This window comes from Mercurialis annua, linkage group LG3 (genome assembly GCF_937616625.2).
Source record: "Mercurialis annua linkage group LG3, ddMerAnnu1.2, whole genome shotgun sequence".
NCBI classification, from domain to species: Eukaryota; Viridiplantae; Streptophyta; class Magnoliopsida; order Malpighiales; family Euphorbiaceae; genus Mercurialis; species Mercurialis annua.
Window position 1 is genome coordinate 1348320 of NC_065572.1, and position 17713 is coordinate 1366032.

The window sequence follows — 17713 nt, forward strand, 5'->3', positions numbered from 1 at the left end:
AAGATAAATTTAGTAAAGGTAACAAAATGAAATGGATCAATTTTAACTAATGAATGAGTTACATGTCAGTACCGTACATGAATTTGGAAAAAAATAAAAATTGATATATTTTTATGAGAAATTTTAAAAAACGTAATTAAATTGAAAATTTTTATAAAATTGATGAATTTTTATAACGTTAACCCTTAATTTTAACATTGAACAATTTCGTATTGAGTGGATACTTCATTAAGGTTTGAAAGTGTCGGTTGCATGACCAAATGAAATGGATCTTTTCCCACAAATAATTGTGAGTTAATTTGAATACCAAACCAACCTTACTCTCAACATTCAACTGCCTATCCAATTCATTATTTTTATTGAAACTTTTAATCAGTAATAATGTACAAATACAAGTACAATTTAGTGTCAAAATTTCAAGACATCTCCGCCGGGCCGGATCTCAAGCGAGGCGTAACTGCCTCCTCGAAACAACAATCGGGTAGTAAGAGATCTACATATTCGGACGAATGGAAGAAGATAAATGGGTAAATATGAGAAATGACTTATTTTCGACATATGAGAAATTACATATTTTCTTCAGAATTGTCAGCTCGAAGCAACTTGCACATTGTTATGGCTCTCCGTTCCTCTCACATGACTGTAATTGTTGATCAATGACTCGATGTGTCCGACTTCTTTTGGCATTGAACCTGTTAGTACCTGATTCCAACACCGTAAAGGAAAATTAAGAAAATGGATAACTAGAAGTTTCATTATGAAATGTATCAAACAAACAACCAAGGACAATGATGAATCAAAAATATTGATTGTCGCTGATCTTTTGTTGGTCGTACGAATACGCTGATGATGATATTATTACTCTAAATTAAAACCAAAACCAAACATCAAGTACAGAGATGAAAAAGAGCTAATGCAAAAACTTGTACCAGATGTAGGCAAGTTTCCATTTAATACTACAACTTGAAGTATACCCATAATAATTAAAAAAAGCAGGTTCTACCTCATAACCACTTTCTGTTATCAGGACCTCGTCTTCAATCCTTATCCCAATGCCTCGGTACCTGCAAGAGGCAATTTTCAATGACTCAAAAAAAGAAGTTTAATGAGCATAATTTACTAAATTAGTTTCAATGTAAGAGTCTTTACTAAGTTACGGGGTCACACTATAGGAGTGTCCGTATTACAATGAATACGACCCACGTTCAGCTTTTCTAATCTGAAGTTCGTTGATCACAAAATATGAATACTTTGCTATTAGAGGTATTCTTACCTTTCTGGAACATCAGAAGTAGCTGGAATATATACTCCTGGCTCTATTGTTATCACCTATTCATAGACAGATCTTAACAAACTTTACTCTGGACAAAAAGTGTTCTATTTTTAAATTTAAGAGAAAAAACTTGAATCACCGTTCAATTTTATCTGAGAGATAACATACCACGCCAGGCTTCAGTGGCCGATCATAGCTGACAGAAGAACTATCGTGGACGTCCATTCCTAGGTAATGACCTAGAAAGTAAATCAGCAAATATTGAAATGCTTATTTGCCTTGGCAACAATCTTGAGAAAATCCAATATTAGAAAAATGTAAACAAGAGACAATGTGATTAAGTTCAGACGTACCTATAGAAGTTGGGTTCAACAAATGGTAGGAATTATTTCCACTATTTTTCAAAATCCCTATCTCCTTAAATCCTTTACGCAACATGTCAACCTATGCAACAAACAGAGGTAAAATAACAATAAAATCTCAAATATCTCTTCCTACACAAATTATTAAGGTTCAATGAGCAGCTTTGAGCTGGAAAAAAAAACATGTACCAAAGAAAATAAAACAATAACATAGACACACCATGAAAGGAAAAAAACGAAAAAAGAAAAGGAAAGAAAGATGCAAGTATAGCTGATAACTCTCATAATGGTAGCTACTTACACCTAACAATCAATGCACAGATTCCGTAGTCATACCGAATAATTGTGTATTTCCTGAATGCTGGTGCCAGGTCTGCAAAGATCTATGCATGACTTGTTTGTTTGAAGTATAAGATCATAGAGTTCTTCCTGAATGTAGATGAAGAAGAAAGAAAGGAAGAGAGAATTAACAGCTTGAAAGTTAAAAAGCTACACTAATAATTTACAAGTCCAAGTTCTACTATACTTTCCACCCATAATTAGTGATGGAATATTAGCAAGTTCACACTATTCAGTTTGAAGACGAAAGAACGAAACATCACAGATTTCTAAAGTCAGCAGTTTGCAGAAGATAAAAATGAACTGATGAATATGACATACTTGTCCTGAAGAGAAGCTACCACAGGGCGGCCAGGTGCGAGTAAGATCACTGACATAACTATGGAACTCACACCCCATATCCATTAAAACAAGATCACCATCTTTAATCTGCAATATAGAAATTTGAGATTATACATAAACATGGATCATATTCATACATACATCTATCCAGTATACTACGCATCAGCTCTCCAAATAACAGCTTCCTTGTTGATCATTTTGTGAGTAATGTACAACACTACCATTACATAAACATAAGTCATAATCATACATACAACTATTCACAATACTGCACATCAGCTCTCTACATAAAAACTTGCCTGCTGGTCATTTCGTGAATAATGTATAACACTACCATTAGACCCACCACCAACCACAGGATTGAACCTGGTGAAGCAAACAAGAGCAGATAAAGGTCATAATCTAAAAAAATAGATCAAATAGCAGAATCCAATTGCAATTTTTCTATCATTCTACCTGACAAATTTCTTTACAGCAATTATTATAACAGTATGTTAAGTTAGAGTAGGCATCACTTCTTAGAATCAGATATGAAATGAAGAAGCTTACGCCATCCTTTGGGCACCTCTCATTCTGCATTCATATTCAACTTTTGCTGCTAGCATACCCTCATGAGGATATGTCTTCGAGTGAAGCATCGTTTGGAGAAGAGCCTACACAAAACCCAAAGATGTGCTATCATTAACCCACTGACATCAACCAAAGCAGCATAACTGCTAACTGAATGTCCATTGATGCTCCTAATGAATTAGCGTGAAATACAACCAAATTTTGCTTGAAACTTTAAATAAATCAGCCTGCACAATTTTTACAATTCAACTGTGGAATTTGAACCATACCTAAGTACTATGAAGATAAGAAAATGGGTTACTCAAATTGAAAGTTAAGTATCTAAATTTGGAAAAGAAGCAAACTAGTGAGAAGAAAGTCTAGTTCTTGCTCATACATATAAAATTAGGCGCAGAGATTGAACAGGAGAAAATTTGGCAGCAAAAAGTTATCATAGATTCTGCAAATACTTTCAGAATGAAACATAATTGAAAAACAATTTAATGCAATCAACCATTTCACAGAATGAAAAAAATACTGACCAGAACTAAGGAAAGAACCCAATTTTATATAGATCTGTTAAAAATGCTTCAACATCATCATAAATGCTGCATAGTAGTAGTTATTGTTTCTCTATATCCATGATTCAAAAGATTACAACAGGTTTTATTTACTAAATCCAGTGAAACTAGTTACAGAAAGAAAGCTGAATGTACCTGGCAAGCAATGGATGAAGATTCTTTCATCAACTTAAGCTCTGCTGGTGACTTTATCCATCGTAACTCATTGGTCAAGCTGGAAATATTTTCCACTTTGCCACTGAGGGCCACCTTTTGAAATGCGTCCAGTTCTGTATATGTTTGTGTTGCTGTCTGCATGTTGTGAAACAACTTGGAGCAGCTCTTTATCATATCTGGAAGAACCTATATCATTATATCAGAAGTGATAAGAAAGATAAGAATGCTTTAAATGCTTGATAGATATATGGCAGTGATAGGCTCTTCGATAAATCTTCTTCTAATGAACTACCTAGCTAGTACCCTTTTAGAAACTGAGTTCACACAATATATTCTCTCATGTAAATCAAAGAAGGAGTTTAAGATAGCATCCTAAAATTTAAACTGATAACAAGCTTAACAAATATCAATGTTAGCCTTTTTCTATTTCCCAAAAAAGACTATCTCTCCAAAAACAAAAGTGTCTTATCAATATGTTACATGCAGCAAAAAGATTATGCATCGCACAATGCATAAGTACTAATGATGAAGTTGTGAAGAATTTCATATTGATGCCGATATCTGGTTTTCAACATTAGCACAACTCACATCACGTAATTTTCTCATAGGATATGCTTTCTGAGCCTTGAATGTCTCTAATGCTGCATAAATACCTGCAACTTGTCCTTGCCAAATAACATCCTGTATACATGACAAATAAGTAATCTTTCCGAGATAAAAATTCACAGATAGACCAACAAACTCTTCAAATACTTATAAAAAGTATCATTTAATAAACGAAGAATGTGGAAGTAAAAGGAGTTCTGGTACTTGTACTTGGTAACTCAAATTTCTAATGGGCCATAATTTAAAGAATTGATTTCATGACTGAAGAACTGAAATTAAATTTGGAAGTGAACTATCTAAAATAAATTATCTTATGAGAAAGGACATACATGTTGTGTTGCTTCTGGCATGAACATGCATAAACCAAAATCATGACCCAAAACTGCCAAACCACCAGGTTGTTGGCAGCCAGTAATATACAAGTAATCAGCATCTGGCCGATACGTATAAGGCACTACACTGGTCATCATCTTTACAGGGGCAGCTGCAATGATGGCCAAGCTGTTTTCTGGAAGAAGCTCCAACAACTTATTTCTTCTTGAGACGTACTCCTCATTAGTAATGCCTGGAGTGATTTCCCCTTCTTTTAGCAACTGCAAAGGCGAAAACATAACGACTTCATGAAAATCATGTAATGGAAAATATTTCAATATACTGGTGTAAGGTAGTGCACAGTAGAAACTTAAAAAAAAAACATATGTTAACCCCACTAGATGTGAAATGGACATGCAATTACACTAATTAACCTCCTATTCATGTTTTTGAAATTCAACGACTGTACTGCAGCTTTGTTGCTACCCTAAAAAACAGCAACATTGTATCATGTTTGTGAGGTGCTCGTCCATCACAGACACAGTAATGACCTGTGCATAGGGGGGTGTAACCGAGTCGAGCCAACTCGCGAGCTACTCGAGTTTGACGCGAATAATATTCAAAATCAACTCAACTCATATCTAGTCGAGTTCTAGCTCCAAAATACTTAGCTTGATGACTCATTAGCCTAATCGAACTTTATTTAATTTACTTGTTTACCCTTTACCCTTTATACTTATATATAATTATAATAATACCTTTATTTTTATATTAAAGTTTAGTTTTTTAAAATATTAATTTAGATAATCGAGTGTAGTCAAGCTCGAGCTCCTAAAATGAAACTCGATCGAGTTCAAGTCAAGTTTGGAGCTTCAAATTTTAGAGTGGAGCTCGAAAATGACAGTGTTTCGACTCGACTCGACTCGGCTACACCCTAGCTGTGCATATGCCTTAAGAAGTATGACCTGAGGATGAGTTGCAGGAGTTGGCTGCCCAATATCGCCAATCTTATTTGTAGAAAAAGCATATCGACTGATACCCTAAAACCAAATGCACAAACGAGGTAAGCATTAAGAATCAATATTAAGAATCTGACAAAAAAAACAGTGAAATATGTAAAATTGTCATCATGTTAATACTAAATGGACAATTACTGGAAATTAAAGGAGGAAACTTACTTGTTTGATATGAGTTTTTCTCTGCAGTAACTTCCTACAAAGAATCTGCATCTTCTTATTCAGAGTCTTCTCTATTTGAGGATTCTTAAAAAACAAAATAAAGCTCTATTCTTCTTCTTCAACAGATTTTGGTTTAAATTCTTCAAATTCTCATATTAGGGTTTAAGGGGTCTATAAATTTTGAAGTTTCTTTTTTTTGGAACTCATATTAAAATTTAAGGACTTAAGTGCCAATTTACCCTTTTATTTACAAACTGATCAATTAGTACATATTTTATGGTCAATTTAATTATAATTTTTTTTATCATTTGTCTCTTTTTAGCATAAAAATTATTATCGGAAGTGAGCAACACACCGAATAAAATGTAAATTGGGGCGTCTCAAAAAAAAGTAAAATTGGATAAATTGATAAAAAAAAAAAAAACACAATTTAGAATTAAATTGATAAAATTAAAATTTATAGAGAGCAAATTACCAATTAAGTCAAAACTTCAGTATTGGTTATTTCAATTTGGTGCGGTCGATCGAGTTGCTTTAAGACAGTAAAAGATATAAAATTAGTTATTAAAAGACAATAAGTGTAAAAACTTAAACTAAATTAAATTACTAATATATCATACATTTTCATAATTTAACTACATAAATATTTAATATATTTTTAAGCTCAAAATACATGAATCTGAAGGCAATTAATCTTTACCCACAGTTCAGCCAGTTCAGTTTACAATCACATTATAACTATCAATTGCATCAGAGGAAACGCTGAAGAAAATCCCTAATCTGATCAATAAAAGGCGGTCGAGTAGGAATTATGTGACCCGAATCGTGCTCAATAATAACCGAGGAACCTTCTTCAAACGATGCAGCGAGGTCTCTGCTGGCTTGATTTGCAATCTGTCGGTCTTTGCCCAACGTACTACCAAATATGTGAAGCGAAGGGCAGTTGATTGTTACAGATTTGACGTCGGAAAGTTGAAGAGCAAATCCAGAACACAAAATTGCAAATCTGATATTGATGTCCCCTTTTAGTCTCCTTTCTAGAGCACAAACTGAAGCGGCCATTGCTGCACCCTGTGAAAAACCTAGGATCCCATCGAAAGGCCCTTCCTTTGAGAATACAGTCCGCAAATATTCTACCGATACATCAAGCCCTTCAGTTTGCTGCTGATACTGAAGCGGGTTGAAAGGACCATCTGCAACTTTCCAAAGAGCTTCACCCTTTTCTCTGAATTCAGGTGATATCAACCAAGCAAACTTCGTCCGGCAATTTTCTTTTGGCGGAAGAATTTCTTGTGATGGTAATGATGAAACGTTACTGTCCCTTGGTTCTGAGACACAAGGTTGGTAAATGAAAGGTAATTCATGGGGAGCGTCGATAAAAACAAGCTCAGCGATGTTTTTGAGTTTCTTGGCCAATGATGCAGTTCTTCCTTTAAAACTAGAGGCATTTTGCCGAAACCCATGCAAGCATAAAATTCTTAGCTTCCTCCGGGAACCAATATCTGTGTCATTAAATGCATAATTATAGTATCAGTATAAAAAAAGTCTAGGAGATCTGACTTCTTTACAAATAGAAAGTGGGTTTTTTGTTTCATAATATATTGGTAAAATATGAAAGCAATACGATCCTACTTGTACAGATACAGACCTTACCCGGTCCCATATGCAGTTGATGCGAGATTGTAGTATCTGATGTAATGCATTTTAGATCACTTCCTGTCATTGTTTCTTCTGGTTGGTCATCTTTGATAGCTAGAATTGCGCCAACTACTTTGCCATGTTTCCGACATAGCTCACAAACATAGACAGCTTCCTTTGTCTGCTTATTGAGAATAATAAACATCACAAACAGGAGCCAACAGGCTTAGAATTTAAACAGTGATACAGAAGCCTTATAGTTAAAAATCATCGGCAAACATAAGAATATGTGAGGGAAAAAGGATCAGAAACATGAAATGATGTATTAATTCACTGGACAAGATGGCTCTACCCCAATGTAACTATATCTTCTTATGGTTAACTTTTGACATTCATAAAAAAGCGATTGGCAACACATACCTGACAATTGTCACAGACCAGAACAAGCATTCTACAATCGGAGCATCTGCAGCGTGAAGAATAGTCATCAAAGGGCATGCAACAAGTAAGGCAGGTTCCCAAAACATTTGTATTTGAACTCCCAACAGAAACCCTGAAGCCAAATTAAAAATGATAGATTAAGTCAAAATATACTGATCATCCATGACAACATAACAATATTCTCTTCCTCCCCATCATTCTTTGCTTCCGCTCCCCTTAACAAATAAAATCGTGATCACCAAACATTCTGTGAAATCTGATAACCATGATTTTAAGAAATAGAGGAGACTTCCTAGTCATGTGAATTCAAATGCTAGAAATCCTACCTTTGACCCTCAGTTAGCTATTTAAGTACTCCAGGGAGACAGTAATCATACCGGTGATCAAACACAAAATTCTTTCCTTTAAAAAAGCCACCATCAGGAAACTGTTCCAAATAACGCTGTATTCCACCATATAACTGCAATAGAGCTGATATAAGCAAAAATACACAACAGGGCTAAACTTTCTTTCTTATAACCATCCTACCAAAGACAGAGCATACTGAACTGAATTCATCTAGTCAAAGAAGTTCACCTGAAATACATTTTCAAATCCAGCTCCTTTAGACTTAATATATGCCGATGCTACTTCACACCTTATTCCGCCAGTGCAATACCTACAACACAACCAACCAAAATAAAGTTCAATTCAAAATGGAACTCCAAATGCATAGAAGCAATAACTACACAAAATGAAATATAATTGTAAAGTGAAGCTATCAATTTTCAGATGAAAACTTACATGAGCACCTGTTTGCCCCGCAATTGTTCAGAATTATCATCTATCCATGAAGGAAGATCACTATACTGCCTAATACTTGGATCCAAAGTTTCCACAGCAGGCATATTAAACTTCCCAATTCGTGTCTCGTATAAGTTCCTTGCATCTAATAGAACAAGCCCTCCGTCAGAAGCTGGACCGTCTTTCTGTGAACATTGCCCTGATTAATTTTAAAAAGTATCAATCAACCAACACAACCAAATACCGAAAATACAATATTACAAGAAACGAGACCACAAATGGCGTATAATGAAATGTAATAAAAAGTAAATTAGAGCGATACCGGCATTTTGAAGAACAGAGTGGAACTCCGCCGCAGAAAGATGCTTTCCCGCATTTGAAACATCTGGCTGTTTCAACAATGGATAAGAGCTAAATGTAACCAATTCCTACAAAGACACATAAAAACAACAATACTCGGTATCAGCATAACCAAAACAAGCAAGTAAATACTTTATGAATTCTGATATAATGCAATACTTATTTATGAATACTAATTGAAAATTTTAAAAACTTAAATCAAACCTTGACAATGCGAATTGAGAGTGAAGTGAAACCGCATTCCTTCGCAACTTTGTCATTCACCGGAAAATGAGAGGACGCGAGCTTGAAATCTGTTCCGTCAAATAAACTATTCGATTTCACCGCCGTAATATGCTTCTTTAGCGACGACAATAAACCACCAACCTGAAGCATTGAAAGAATATATTTCAAATTTAGAAAACAGAGAAATAATACCATAGCCATGTGAAATGAGAGCTTACGGTGACGTTGACGCCGTTAGAGGAGAGACGGACACGGCCGAGAAGAGAAAGAGAAATGCAGTTGGAGTTGAAGAATGAGAGGAGAGAATCGAGATCTGGAATTTGAGTGTATTTGTAATAAAGAAGTACACCGTATTCATTATCGATTTCCTCTTGTTCTTGATTTTGATCTGCCATTTTTAGGGTTTAGGGTCTGAGATTTTGCAGTTCAATATGTTTAATGCAGCATTATTATGATGATGATCATACAGTTTGGTCCTTGTATTCTAGGATTATGTCAATTGAAGTCCCTGTTCTTTTGTAAGAGCGGTTTTGTTAAGGATACAATAAATTTCAAGCCTAACTTAAAAATACAAAATCTTTTCTTATAAGCTCAATTCTAACCAAAAAATTTATAAATATTATTTTTAGCCAATTTTTAATAAATATATTTCAATTTTAGACGATCACTCATTCTTTTCAAAACATTTACTAAATCTTTTATAATATTATTCTAACCAAATCTAACCTTTTTTAATTTTAAAAATACTAATTAAAATTAGAATATAAATTAAGAAATAGTCATAATTGAAACAAATTAAAAAATTGTATTTTTTGGAAAACAAACGAGTGATAGACTAAAATTGATATATACTCATCGAAAATTGACTAAATAGCATTTTTGAAAGTTCTAGTTGAAATAAAGGTTTAGTATTTTTAAGATATTAAGCCTGTATTGTATACCCATTTTTAATGTAAAAATGTATGATATAATAATGAAGATAAATTAACTAATAACAAATTTTTAACATTAAGGATACAATCAATTTCTAGACAATATTGAGTAGCTAATCAGTCGATCACATTTTAAATTTTCATTTATAATTGAAATTACAGTTTCAAGAAGGATTGCAAAAAAATAATAAGACATTTCTGATTAATTTCTCATAAAGACAACAATAGATATCATTTTTTTCCCTATGAAATAATAGGAAAAGAATAGAGTTTGGAACACATTTGAGAAAACCCCACAAATAAATAATAGAAAGGCCTATGTGCCAGACCAAAAACCCTGACCCTCGGCAGCAATAAGAATAAGTATACTAGACATTTTATAACATCCCAAGCAAGCAAAACACCTAAAAAGCTAAGTGATTCGAGAAAAAAAATAATACTAGAAGAAGAATACACAGAGCCTCATACCCACCACCTCACCCAAATTTGAAGCCACCTTGAGGAACAGTTGCCTGGTTGGTTCCGAAAGCAAAACCCTGCTGATTGGGATCCCCACCACCATCTTGGCCATTATTCTGTTCATCATCTTCCTCGGCCCAATACCTCTCCAAAATCTTCACCGCCTTTTCATAAATTTCATTGTTGTCATGAGTTTGCAGATTTTCAATTTTATCAAGTCCTTCACATTCATCGATCATTTGTGCATAAAGATTGACCCCGTCGTTGATTCCCATTTCCTTGTCGGCTTCACCCACCTTTAGAATGTTCTCCAAGCCCTCGAGGCAAACTGTAACGATCCTTGGGTCCGGACATATTAGAAGATCACAGAGGGGCTTAACGCAGCCTTGGTTGACTAGATATCTGCATCACAGAGAGATAGTAAATCTTCAGCCTCAGACTAGCTGATTTAAAATGTAATTTTCAATGAGAACATAGCCAGACTCATGGCTACAATGAAATAATATATTGCTTCTTTCTATGCACAATACGTTTATAACTGGAAGTGCACATATCGAATAGTTTTATAAATTGGGAAACATGCAAGGGAGGGAGACATAAACACAATAATACACGGGACAAACTGAAACAGATTAGAGAAACATACTGAATTTGTTCATGTGACCCTCCAGAGGTAGCATTTGAGATAGCCCATGCAGCCTCTTTCTTAATGTCAAACTCTGCATGTTGGAGAAGGTGCACAAGGGGAGGGATAATATTGGCCTCAATAACAGCCTGTTTCACAAGAATGTAACAATAATTATTAAGTGTAACCCAAGTAAGAAAAGGCATATCTAAGATTTATTTTCCTAACTAAGTAATTATTATTTAAATTTCACATAATTGTCCTTTAAAGGAGTCGCCTATTCTAACAAAAACAATACCTAAGTCAATTTAAAATAGTCAAAATTCCTAAATTTCAATGATTTTTAATTTAAGTGTAGACTGAAAGTTGTTCATTTCGTCTAATTGATTTATCCTAGGGTCGCAGGCCCTGAAAATATGATTCCAAAAATTTAGAAGCAATCTTATAATGAAGCCTCTATTTTAAGTAACATATTAATAGAGTGTGCTCCAGAATCCAGATCCTCTCAAAAAAATTATACCAAACAGGAGAGGATGTGTTCAAGCATTCCACTCCAAACTCCAAAATATTAGAATAACAACCAAGTTCCATGTAAAAAAATTCTATATAAATACAGCTGCTAGATAGTGTATCTTTAACTCTAGAAAGCTAACGGAACATACAAGATATTCATTAAGACCTACGATTATAGCGTACAGCCAGTACCTGTATCTGTAATTTATTTCCAGCTGTAATATTTGAAATCGTCCAACAAGCTTCTTTCTTGATACTTTTCTTGTGAGTTTGAATGAGCAGTTGATGGAGGCAGGGAAGAGCTCGGTTCTCAATTATAAACTGGAAAAAAATATTTGGTGGTTATTCAGCTGTAGCTAAATGAAAGAAAACATTCAACTGAAAGTAGATATACACATGCATATATAACGTATAAAACTTTCAACAATCGATTTAGATGGTTTAGTCTCTAGTTATTAAAAGGTGTGTCAACCTCAGAGTCAGTTCAGAATCTCATCAAGCCCCACTCAAAAGCTAATAAAGCACAATACAAGAATGGGAAGTACCTGAGTCTGAGAATCATCACCCGTAACTATGTTTCCCACAGTGCGAAGGGCAGGTATTAAAACTGTAGGTGATGGATGACTGGCATAATTAAGACAATCCAGTCAGTACACCTACTTGGCAACTAAAAACTGAGAAATAAATGCACATAATATAAAGAAAATCTTCATGCAATTGTAAAAAAGACGATATCTAAAATAACAGCGGAAGAAATTATCACAAGACAAAAAAATACAGTATAGATGTGTTCAAGGAAGTTTACAGTAGAAGCTCCACTAGTCGTTGGCAAACACCAGCCTCAATCACAGCTTGAATTTTGTCATTTGGACCATCAGAAAGATAGGAGAGAGCCCAGCAAGCATCTGTCAGAACTTCTTCATCATTCAAGTGGATTAGTTGCCTGAGAATTGGCAATGCAGGCTTCACCTGACACAAGCCACAAAAAACTGTCATAACCACTACAGATTATACGGTGCGCATTAAAAAGTATCCAATCAAGCCAGAGATATAAGAAATCGTCACCCAATTCCTTACCTGTTCAAATGGCGTTGGTGGCTTGCCACGGCAGAAATTCGATAATGTCCAGGTAGCATTGCGAAGCATGGAAAGTTTTGAATGTTCATTTAACTGGGATAGCAATGGCATTAGAGCGCCATTACCAAGAACAAGATCCCTGCAGCTTGGAGAGTCACCAGCAACATTACCTAGAGCCCACACAGCCTAATCAAGTAACGAGGTTTAAGATTAAAAATAAATAGCAGCCAAAACCAAAAAATAGAAGTTGTCAAAGTTATAGAACTGAACACAGCTAGGAGAGTGAACGGTGAATATAAGAATATGAAGAAATGTTTTCAGATATCAGAAATAGGAAGAACCAACAGTTTAACAACAATTTTCAGGAAGAGATGGAAAAATTAGTTCATTAAGATGCAAGCTATCAGTGCAGCCATAAGTAAATTATGGTTTCTATCTTGATTAAAGAAAGACAAAAAACACCCTCGAGTTACTGATGGAGTGCACAAATGAGGAGCCAAATTACCAACCTGCTCTCTGACATCGTCACTTGCGGAACCAAGAAGCTGCACAAACATAGGAACTGCACCTTGCTCAATGACAACCCGTGTATGCTCTGATGTCCCGGATGCAACATTTGTCAAAGCCCATGCTGCCTCAAACTGAATAAGGAAGAAAATAAGTTTAGTATAGTTAGTTAAGTTTGCAATATCAAGCAAATCATTTGCTAGAAAAAAAGGAGAATAAGTCAAAGCAAATCATACTTGTAACTGTGGCAGATCATTCCTTCTAAGAAACTCCACAAACCGTGGGACAACACCTGCTTTAATTACTTCATCAATTGGAGGACTGCGTTCTGCTCAATCACAAAGAAAAAAACTCCTCAAATAGTTACAGTTTGCCCATTTCAGTTATAAACAAATTTTCGATGAAAAACTTACATACCAATTGATAACAACTTTCTAAATTGAGTAGTTGCTTCCAACTGAGAAGCAGGATCATCCGACCATACTCCTTGAACCATCACGGGTATACTCTCTAACTGTCATACAGCCATAAATATGCTTAACATGGTACCATCTATAATTCAATAGCAACAGCATTTTAGCAAATAGTAAACCCTAGATTTCTCATACATTTCGCTAATTATTGAGATTTACTAATTAAAACGCCCCTTTTAACTTGAATTTTCTTAAACAAGTAATGAAAATGCTAAAATCTAATTATGAAATATAAATCCAAAGCCAAATCTAATGATTCAAGTTCTTCATTTAAAATTTCTATTTTCCCATCTCTTGTTTTCTCGGGAACCAAACAAAACCAAGAGATCCGTAAAATTAAGAAAGCAAAAACTAATTAATTAAAAAATTGGGGTACCCTTTTTTCAATCGCGGCAGCATTTTGAGAAGGATCAAGCAAATTGGGCGATTGAAGCAAAAGCCCTTCTCGTCGTTTTTTCAAAAGATTATCTTCTCGCTTATTTTTTCTGATCTCCACTAAATTATCTTCTCTTCTCCGTCGTGCCTCATCAGCATCTACGCCTGTTTTATAAGATTTCTTGCGGACCTCTGTTCTTGTGCTGGGTCTCAGCGACATATTTTGTGTTTTGCTGTGAGTTTTCTAGCGAGAGAAGTAATGCTGGTTTTGTGTTCGATGAAATGTCACAGAGAAATCAGGTGGTTTAGGACAATGCTGCGAGTTTTGGGATTTATATTTTTTGGATGTGCCGTGTTGGTTTGGTAACTTGTTCATGTTTTTGCTTTTTTCTTCGCCTTTTTCATTAAGTTCTCCAGATTTAGGCCCATTAGCTGGATGGATGGCTCTCTCGGATTCAATAAGAAGTAACTTAAATTTTTTCCATTTTTTTTTCATATATTTCTATACATTTGTGTTTTTAAAAATATTTTCTAATTTACATCCTTATCCGTACTTTTATATAGGGGCAGACCTAGAAAGCGTTTATGGTGGGCAATTCACCACCTTATTATTTTGAATTTTTTAAAAAAAAAATGTATGAATATATACGTTAGTAGTATAATTTTTCGGCTTTAAAATTTATACCACCGATCACCTTAAATGTTTTAGTTTTTCTATTTTATGAATTTTAGGTACAAGTTTACCCATTTTATAAAATATTTATGGGCAGCCACTGCTTTTGTATATAGTATAAATAAATGGGAAAGTAGAAAAGGTTATGATTCAATAATATAATTAATTAGGCAATTGATTCGAATACTATTTTTCACATTTTATAAAAATGTTGCTATAATTCTATTCTATTTTCCATGGATCAAATAATTAAGAAATGGAGTGAGGTATTGTTTGAATTTAATGATTTTAGATGAATAGAATTTATAATTTTATTGAAATTTATTGTCTAAAATTTAATTATATAAAAAATGTAAATTAATATTCAATCCAAGCAATAAATTTTTTAATTGTGGTGTCTAATATATAATAACGTTTATATTATTTTTTTCAAATTGATTGAACATAATAATTATCCTACTCGAGTTGATCAAATGTAATCAACAACATTCTTTATAAAATTGAATAATTTGTTTTTTTGGTATGATCATGAGGTGTCCTGACCGAATTCTAACTATAAAAGCCTTCGACATTTAAGACTAATCGTCACTCGATCCGGATAGGTCTTTCGCGGAAGGAAAAGTTCTGGGCCCAAGTTTTAAACGGCTGCATTTATGAGTACGGTTCGAATCCGTGACCTCGCTTAAATTAGGAGAGCGCTTTACCAACTTATTTGTGCCTTTAAATTATAAAATTAAATAATTTAGATTGAAAGGATCTAAATCAAATTAATCTATATTTTAATTTTATAAAAAAAGAAGTATAGGTTAATTAATTATAAAATTATGTTCATTAAGTTGGGATAAGATATTAGTCTATTTGTTAAATGGCAACCCTATTCATATGGGTTTCTAATTCTATTTTAACCTTAACCTATATCTACATCTATAAGTTTTTTGAAATTTCTACAGTGGCTGTTCTGTGAATTTTTTGATACCCAAAATAAACAAATTAATGTCATTTCCACACAGACAAAATGATACTGTCAACCACTAAATTCCTTATTTTCCTCCACCTGGAGGACTGCCACTAAAACTCAAACTTTTGTTACTTTGTTAAAAAAATAAAACAAAAAATTTCCCTCCAAAGCCCTTAAAATTTCAAATTAGTCAAATCAATATCAATTTAATTTTCCTCACATTTGTCTTTTTTTGTTCGAATTAATCTGCTACTACAAGTCTCCAACTTCCATATATGCAAACTTAAATCTTTACCCTATAATATATAGGGCTCAGCAAATCCGAACAAAATTGGAAAATCAAACCGGATTGAAATTTGTTGTTTGGTTTGATTATTCGGTAAACGTACAATTTTGATTGTCAATTTTAAAAAGTTTAGAATTTAATTAACGATTCGGTTTGAGAGTTTGTAAAACATAAAAATTAAAGAAAACGAACTTTAAGACTTTTGTATTTAAATTCCGAAACTCTTTTTTACTTTGCCTAATTTTTTAAGACTTTTGTTTGATTTTTATATAAGTACTAACCGAATAAAACCAAAACCGAATAGACCGAAAAGTTTGTTCAACAAAATTCCGGTGTTTGATAAAAAAAACAACTAACCACTTGGTGAACAGTTTATAAAATTTTGGCACCATCGGTTCTGGTCTGACTCAGAACCGAACCGACCGATGCCGTATTAATATCAATCAAACGGTCCATTTAATAAATAGAGCCTACGGCTCACCAATCCTAAATACACACTCCCGCACCTTACCATTACTCTTTCGGTCTCTATATACGTAGACCATAGTGCTTCCTCTACCAGCATCATCACCATAAATAAGATAGAGACCGCAAACAGAAAAGATCGAAAATGGCGGGGAGGTGGTCCACGTCAGCATTCAGGTGGCTAGGGTTAGATATTGGAACTTCCACCGCCTTACGATCGTCGTTTCTCCGGGGGCCGCAGTTCATGTCGAGTTCATACTCGTCATTGGCAGAGTTTGATTTGTCGATGGTAATAGACGACGTCGTGTGGAGCTTAATCACCGCGCTTGAATCGGTTGCTTTACTCTCCTTGTTCTGTTTCTTCTTTCTCTTCTGTGGATGCACTGTCTGATAATATTCGAAATGTTCGCCGGAGAGATAACGGAGGACCGTCGGTCGCCGGCGATTTAGATAGTTGAGTGCGTGGCGTTTTTTTTTTCTTTTTTGATGTATTTTTTAATGTATGGGACCGGTGGATGTAATATATTTTTCCACAAGATAATAATAAAAAATTGTCTAAGATTTTCTTTTCCCTGATTTGATTCACATCATCAGACTGAATCTGCTGAAAAATTGGAGCCCATCAGAATCTACTACATATGTTCGTGTCGGAAACATGTCGTACATTCGGGCGTTTCGAATACGAGCTTCAATTTTAACATTGAAAACCTTACACGCCAGTTTGTAGTGTATGTGTGCACATGTTGCGATTTTCCGTGTCGTGCTTGTGTGAGTTCAATTCGGATCGGAACTCAGCTCACTTCAACCGGAATTTTTCGAATTTTATTAAAAATAAAAATTCAAACACGTGTAGGGAAAGCATGTTTAATGTGAATTTAAATTTGAACTATACTTATTACAAAAATTAAAAAAACGAGTTTAAGCAGGACGGACAAAATAGAATGAGAAGCTAGATTATACATTTAGCACAAAATAGAATCAAAATTAAATAAAGGCAACATCTAATTATATCTACTTTGCTATTAAACACACATTGCTAACCATTGAGCTTCGCAATCATTTTACTTTAGCCATTACCGGTACCCAGGAAATAATGTTGATTGTTGGGGAACTATAAAGTAGAAAATTCTAATTGATCAATATGGAATTTAGAATTGAAACTTAATTTTAACCGATCAAATGCCCCTTACATATATAGTTTTTAAATTCAATTTTTAATAGTTAA

General features: G+C 34.2%; 3 protein-coding genes across 4 annotated transcripts; all 3 read right to left on the minus strand.

The window, feature by feature from the left end:
- Positions 1 to 323: 323 nt before the first annotated feature.
- On the minus strand, positions 324 to 5898 carry LOC126675488 (intermediate cleaving peptidase 55, mitochondrial). 2 transcript variants are annotated; one of them, XM_050370133.2, is made up of 14 exons: positions 5699 to 5895; positions 5486 to 5560; positions 4538 to 4801; positions 4191 to 4283; positions 3582 to 3788; positions 2866 to 2969; positions 2616 to 2682; positions 2296 to 2403; positions 1972 to 2064; positions 1627 to 1717; positions 1442 to 1512; positions 1274 to 1329; positions 1004 to 1064; positions 324 to 702 (listed from the first exon to the last, which is right to left on the minus strand). In XM_050370133.2, the coding sequence occupies exons 1-14, from the start codon at positions 5747 to 5749 to the stop codon at positions 589 to 591; spliced, it is 1455 nt and encodes a 484-aa protein (XP_050226090.1). In that variant the 5' UTR covers positions 5750 to 5895; the 3' UTR covers positions 324 to 588. The 2 variants fall into 2 exon arrangements, 1 of the variants encoding a protein (XP_050226090.1); XR_008790469.1 differs by lacking the exon at positions 324 to 702 and having other exon boundaries at positions 1048 to 1064; positions 1413 to 1512; positions 5699 to 5898.
- Positions 5899 to 6277: 379 nt separating this feature from the next.
- On the minus strand, positions 6278 to 9589 carry LOC126675232 (rhodanese-like domain-containing protein 6). The gene is made up of 9 exons (XM_050369841.2): positions 9364 to 9589; positions 9125 to 9286; positions 8883 to 8988; positions 8561 to 8759; positions 8354 to 8435; positions 8155 to 8237; positions 7757 to 7889; positions 7352 to 7517; positions 6278 to 7200 (listed from the first exon to the last, which is right to left on the minus strand). The coding sequence occupies exons 1-9, from the start codon at positions 9538 to 9540 to the stop codon at positions 6449 to 6451; spliced, it is 1860 nt and encodes a 619-aa protein (XP_050225798.1). The 5' UTR covers positions 9541 to 9589; the 3' UTR covers positions 6278 to 6448.
- A 662-nt stretch (positions 9590 to 10251) lies between these two features.
- On the minus strand, positions 10252 to 14541 carry LOC126673857 (importin subunit alpha-4). The gene is made up of 10 exons (XM_050368170.2): positions 14108 to 14541; positions 13676 to 13772; positions 13495 to 13586; positions 13261 to 13392; positions 12752 to 12937; positions 12480 to 12643; positions 12220 to 12298; positions 11867 to 11995; positions 11183 to 11310; positions 10252 to 10938 (listed from the first exon to the last, which is right to left on the minus strand). Exons 1-10 carry the CDS (start codon positions 14324 to 14326, stop codon positions 10554 to 10556), a joined length of 1611 nt encoding a protein of 536 aa, XP_050224127.1. The 5' UTR covers positions 14327 to 14541; the 3' UTR covers positions 10252 to 10553.
- Between the last annotated feature and the right edge of the window lie 3172 nt (positions 14542 to 17713).

Bases quoted from the DNA above. Each gene is read 5' to 3' on its own strand.
- LOC126675488 (XM_050370133.2), bottom strand. From the start codon at position 5,749: ATGCAGATTCTTTGTAGGAAGTTACTGCAGAGAAAAACTCATATCAAA. The intron at 2,970-3,581 runs GTACATTCAGCT...GGTTTTGTGTAG, and splicing joins CTTCATCCATTGCTTGCCAG to GCTCTTCTCCAAACGATGCT. The intron at 1,513-1,626 runs GTACGTCTGAAC...TTTACTTTCTAG, and splicing joins GTTGAACCCAACTTCTATAG to GTCATTACCTAGGAATGGAC.
- LOC126675232 (XM_050369841.2), bottom strand. From the start codon at position 9,540: ATGGCAGATCAAAATCAAGAACAAGAGGAAATCGATAATGAATACGGT. The intron at 8,760-8,882 runs GTATCGCTCTAA...AAAATTAATCAG, and splicing joins CTCTGTTCTTCAAAATGCCG to GGCAATGTTCACAGAAAGAC. The intron at 7,518-7,756 runs GTATGTGTTGCC...CTCAATAAGCAG, and splicing joins TGGTCTGTGACAATTGTCAG to ACAAAGGAAGCTGTCTATGT.
- LOC126673857 (XM_050368170.2), bottom strand. From the start codon at position 14,326: ATGTCGCTGAGACCCAGCACAAGAACAGAGGTCCGCAAGAAATCTTAT. The intron at 12,644-12,751 runs GTAAGGAATTGG...GGCTTGTGTCAG, and splicing joins CACCAACGCCATTTGAACAG to GTGAAGCCTGCATTGCCAAT. The intron at 12,299-12,479 runs GTAAACTTCCTT...TAATTATGCCAG, and splicing joins CGACTAGTGGAGCTTCTACT to TCATCCATCACCTACAGTTT.